The sequence below is a fragment of the Macrobrachium rosenbergii genome, chromosome 6 (assembly GCF_040412425.1).
Source record: "Macrobrachium rosenbergii isolate ZJJX-2024 chromosome 6, ASM4041242v1, whole genome shotgun sequence".
In the NCBI taxonomy this organism is placed as follows: domain Eukaryota; kingdom Metazoa; phylum Arthropoda; class Malacostraca; order Decapoda; family Palaemonidae; genus Macrobrachium; species Macrobrachium rosenbergii.
The window spans coordinates 41,448,012-41,454,011 of record NC_089746.1 but is presented as its reverse complement, the minus strand read 5'-3'; the positions used below and the strand labels follow the sequence as shown (position 1 = coordinate 41,454,011).

Here is a 6,000-nt window from a genome sequence, read left to right as displayed (position 1 = left end):
ATTATATAATATATATATATATATGATATATATTTATTTGTATGCTTTTAATCTCTTACATGTGATTTTATATATCAAACACCACAAAAATTAAACGTTCCAGATCCTAACTGGTTAGAAATTCAAACATATATGATAGTTCTTAGTAATACGTAACATACAAACAGTTGGAAAACCAGTATTAGCACCTATTAAATTAAATTCTCTACTGAAACAAAAAGGATAATTAATACCCATTCTGGATTAGTAATTATAGAAATAGTAATGTCTAAATACAATGTTTACATATAACTTTTAAATTTTTTCAGTGGTGACCACTATTTCTTCCTGTGTGCATTTTATTCAGGTCAAAACCTTGCAATAAGGTTAAGAAATCAGTGTTCAAATCTTTGTTAACCTGAATATACTGATGATGAAATAGATAAGATTTTGAATACAGGCAAAGGAATTGAAATATCCTGATTCAGATGTGCATTAGAAGCGGCAAATAACTCTGTTCCAAAACATAAAAGAACAAACAACACAAAAAATTTGTAAACTCACTACCATATAATGTTAATAATATAAAAGATATTCCTCATCTTCCCAAGGAACCAGGAGTTGACGTTGCATTTAAGAACAATGAAGCAAACAACATGTGCTTATAAAGAATTTGTAAATAGTAAAGGATGTGTATATAAATTCCATGTTTTTTTATATTGGTCATACTGGTAAAACAGTGGAAAAGAGAATAGAACAAAATAAAAAATGTTAAGATGTTGCACAGGTGAACATTGGAAATTTTGGTCATTTTAGTATTTCAGGGAACAATCATACTTTCAACTAGGAAGGACAAAAAGATAGTGTATCTAATAATAATCATTGAACACACAAAATATCGTTCAATCTAAAATCCATAAAAAAAAAGTTATGAGCCAACATATAATGTCCGTCAAGGCATGTTAAGCATGATCCTATGATTTCCAAAGACATTTTTAAAATGTTCAAATCTTATGGAAGGTATTGTTATGCATGGCAAGAGGATTATCATATTTGTTAACATATTACCAGGTCACTAGCATTCGGGAGTTTTTCCCCCACTTCCCATTTGGCATGTGTCAGGTATGGATTCATAACCACAAACGGTTGTGTATGTTCGTCTGTACTGTCTCTGTAGTATTTATCATTTGACTGATACTGGACTGATTTTGACTAAGATTATCATCAGTAATCCATCATGGCTTCTTGTTAAAGCTATTACTGAACCCAGTCAGAACCTGGACAAGTTGGTTACCAGAAAGTTTTTCAGAGTAGTGATGTATGATAAAAGCAAAAACTGTTAAAAGTGGTTTATAATCATTATTTTATATATATATATATATATATATATATATATATATATATATATATATATACATATATTTATATATGCATGTATGTATATATTAATGTTAAAATAAATTAGAATGAACAAATTTATGTAACCCTGGTCAACACTAGCCATCTATAAATCTATAAATATCTTTAATAAACAGAATACGTATTAAGAAAATCGTTAATATATTTTTAAACATAAATATAATAAAAAATATTCATGAGCTTCTTAAAAAATAAGCAGTCTTTAAACAAACATACGTAAAAAAACTTAATGCATACTGTATTAGTCAATGGCTTCATACAAAAAATACTAATAAACATATGAAAAATATCATAAACTGTACTTTGATCACTAGAAATTTACATACATAAGGTAAAAGTAAGACAATTGCCTCTAATATACAAAATTAATAAAAATAATATATATATGTATATATATATATATATATATATATATATATATATATATATATATATATATATATATATATTATATATATATATATATATATAAATGCTTATAAATAAATATTCATTAACTAATTTCTTTCAGAGAGAACCTCAACAATGAACCCTGCTGTTCCAGTAACACCTGTTCCCACAACTATGAAAGCAATCATCCCTGATGCATCAAAAGCAACTCCAGTGGTGACCACTACTCAAGGTTTGTCATGGTGTCCGAAATCTATTTTCCTCAGATAGTACCACTGTTCAACAGCAATAGCCTTATAATTAGGATTATCATTACTTATAATTTTCCCTGAACTGTAAGTTTTCCAATTATTTACAACTAACTGCCTGATTTATATCATGAACACACAAAACAATACATGCATGTTAACATATTTGCGGGAAAAATTAGATTTCTTGCTGTTTTCAGAAGTCCGTCCTTTTGAGTATCACAACAGTTACAACATATTTATAATTTTATATTTCATGACAGCTCACAAATATAAAATATATATATATATATATATATATATATATATATATATATATATATATATATATATATATATATATATATATATATATATATATATATATATATATATATAAACGGAGAAGGCAGGCGAATCAGTCAAAGTGATAAAATACGCAGTGAGCAGGAAAAGGAACGAACATGGCGAAGTATTATAATTTATTCCAATGCATTTTGCATTCAGCTGAATGCATCCTTAGAGTTCTGTACAATCATTCAGCTGAATGCATCCTCAGGGTTCTGCACAATAAACAATGATCAACATAATTTATATGGATTTGCAAGTTGTCAAAAAATCATTTATACACTGACTAAATTGAAAAGCAAAACTTCATACATACATTAAAGTACACTAAAGACTGACAAAATTACACAAGAAATTAGAAGCAAATGTTGATTAAAAGTTTAGATAAAAATTTTTAAAAATTACAAAGTTAAGAAATATTTGAGGAGCACTGGGGGTCGACCTACCATGGCAAGAGATAAACAAAGACTAAAAGAATGTACATAAAAACAACAGGTTAAGAAAGGTACAAGGGCATAGAGGTCGACTGGGTGTTCAACTGCGGAACAAGTTGTTTGATGAGGAGGCAACCAAGAATCAATAATTCATTTGGGCTAGAGTTTTGACCCACAATACTGAAATCGTCATATTTAATGGGAACTTTACATTTTCTGCTATGCTCACATATACTGGATTGTTCAGGATTTGATAGTGAACATCCAGTATGGAAACTAACTCCCTTGTGGCAGTCTACGCAAACCCTCATCATCCTCTGAGAAGAACCCACTAAAGTTCCTAGTCTACATCTGGGACAAGAATACTTGTAGAGTATACCAGAGGACATGAGGGGCCATAAACGATCTTTAAATCGGAACAAGGAGCCAATTGTGAGTGGATTAATAGGAATAAGTTTAACATTTAATGCACCAAAGTATTTTTGTATAATGTTAGTAAATTCAATCCTAAAGGAATCATCGTGCAGGTATGGGAATCAGGCATAATTTCTTTCAGAGAGAACCCCAGCAATCACCCCTGCTGTTCCAGTAACAGCTGTTCCCACAACTACAAAAGCAATCATCCCTGCTGTTCCAGTAACAGCTGTTCCCACAACTACAAAAGCAATCATCCCTGATGCATCGAAAGCAACTGATATTTTACCAACAACAGTCGCCTCTCCAGTAGTGACCACTACTCAAGGTTTGTCATGGTGTCCAAATTCTATTTTCCTCAGATAGTATGTTTACATTGTTTAATAGCAATAGCCTTACAGAATAATTAGAATTATCATTACTATAATTTTCCCTGAATTGTAAGATTTCCAGTTATTTACAACTAACTACCTGATTTATGCCATGAACACACACAACAATACATGCATGTTAATTTATTTGCAGAAAAGATTAAGATTTCCATGTTATTGCAAGTACCTCATCCAATTTAGCATCATAACAGTTACAAGTATAACTTTCTTTTTCATACTTTTATGTGTATTTGAATAAATGTACAGTATATGCATTTATATATTTTATATATATTCATATATATATATATATATATATATATATATATATATATATATATATATATATATATATATATATATATATATATATATATATATATATATATAATTATGTATGCATAATTTCATATATATATATATATATATATATATATATATATATATATATATATATATATATATATATATATATATATATATATATATATATATATATATATATATATATATATATATATATATATATATATATATTGTATGCTTATAATCTCTTACACGTGATTTTATATATCAGACACCATAAAAATGAAATGCTTGCAGATCCTAACTGGTTATAAATTCATAATATATAAGATAACGGGGTAGTGCATACGAACATACAAACATTTGGAAAACCAGTATTAGCACCTGATAGGTGTTTGTTGGGGGTATCCTACTCTCAGTGGCAGGTCCAGTTTTACAAATCTGCAAAGACCCCAATTTCCCTCATCCCACCTTTCAATTACCTGAAAAATAAACTCAGTAATGTACACATTTATCTTGAATCAAGGCTTGTGTTTTAACGTGGTATCACTATTCACAAAGGTACCTATTACCGATCTGCTGGAGTTTTTATCGGAATTATTAAAAAACACACAGCTGGACATCCCATTTTTCAAGAACCCTCTAACTGAACCAAATTGTGTAAAAGAATGTAAATTTGAATTCAGTGAGAAATTTTCCTGCAAAAAGTTTGGTATAGCAATGGGGACCCAGTTGTCTTTCTCCTGTGTTACGTAATTTCTACACGGAATTTTTTTTTGAGCGAAAACATTAAACAAAATCATTCCATGCAATGTATTAAAGTTCAAGTATGCTGATGATATAATTCGTGTATGGCCAGGGAACGAAAATTTAGGTACTTTTCTTGACAAGTTAAGGTAACTAGTACCTTCAGTTAAATTCTCTATGGATTGCCTAAGGTGTAGAAATAGTAATGTCTAAATACAATGTTTACAGTAAACCTTTTAATATTTCTTCCTGTGTGCATTTTCATTCAGGTCAAAGCAATAAGGTTAAGAAATCAGTGTTCACATGTATGTTTTTAATAACATTACGTGTATGTAGCCCTAAATATATTGATTATCAAATTTTGATAAGATTTGGAATGCAGGCAAGAAATTGAAATGTCCTGACTGCGAATCAGATAGTGCATTACAAGTGGCAAATACGACTCTGTTCCAAAACCTAAAAGAACCTTACAACACGAAAAATTTGCTTGCATTACCATATCATGATAATAATATAAAAGATATTCCTCGTCTTCTTAAGAAGGTTGGAACTGACGTGGCATTTAAGAACAATGAAGCAATATAACATGTGAATTCTCATGACAATACTAAAGGATGTGTATATAAAATTCTGTGTGTCATTCATATTGGTCATACTGGTAAAACAGTGGAAAAGAGAATAGAACAACATTTTTTTTTTAAGATATGCACAAGTGAACAATGGAATTTTGGTACATGTTAGTGGGAACAATCATACTGTCAACTAGGAAGGGCAAAAAAGAGTGTATTCTAATGATGCACTTTTATAAATCTAGCTTTATAAAAGAAAGTTATGGCCAATATATAAATGTTCGTCAAGGCATATTAAACATGATCGTGGGATTTCCAAAGAAATTTTTAAAATGTTCAAATTTTATGGAAGGTAGTTGCTATGAATGGCAAGAGGATTATCATATTTGTTAACATATTACCAGGTCACTAGCAATCGGGAGTTTATCCAACACTTCCCATTTAGCATGTGTCAGGTATGGATTCATAATCTCAAACGGTTTTGAATGTTCGTCTGTACTGTCTCTGTAGTGTTTATATTGTGATTTTGACTAAGATGCATCAGTATTTTGTCAATGGTTTCTAAACAAAGCTCCCCCTCAAATTGGGACCACCTTGACGTGGTGAGGGGGCTCTCGAACCTAGGGATCTATTTTCCCTAAGTTTGATCCCAAGTGTCCCACATATATATAAATACGCTTTAGGAATAATTTTGTGGATTTTTCCACTTTTTTCAAAATTACCAAAATTAATAAATAGGAAAACATATCATGGCATGGAGTGAAGTTGAATCTGAAGCTAAATAGTGGGAACTGTG

The 6,000-nt window shown here is 29.9% G+C and overlaps 2 protein-coding genes across 7 annotated transcripts in view; both read left to right on the top strand.

Annotated features, from left to right (window-relative positions):
* The window catches only part of LOC136839469 (mucin-2-like), a 422,431-nt gene extending 419,051 nt beyond the window's left edge, over positions 1-3,380 (top strand). For all 6 annotated transcript variants that reach the window (XM_067105548.1, XM_067105549.1, XM_067105546.1 and 3 more), the window contains 2 exons: positions 1,910-2,020; positions 3,354-3,380. The gene's annotated coding sequence lies outside the window, so the exon portion shown is untranslated. The remainder of the gene's footprint in view (positions 1-1,909; positions 2,021-3,353) is intronic.
* Positions 1,924-6,000, top strand: part of LOC136839828 (proteoglycan 4-like) — a 49,189-nt gene continuing 45,112 nt past the window's right edge. The window contains exons 1-2 of the mRNA XM_067106158.1: positions 1,924-2,020; positions 3,354-3,539. Of these exons, the coding sequence (XP_066962259.1) occupies positions 1,924-2,020; positions 3,354-3,539 (283 nt within the window). The remainder of the gene's footprint in view (positions 2,021-3,353; positions 3,540-6,000) is intronic.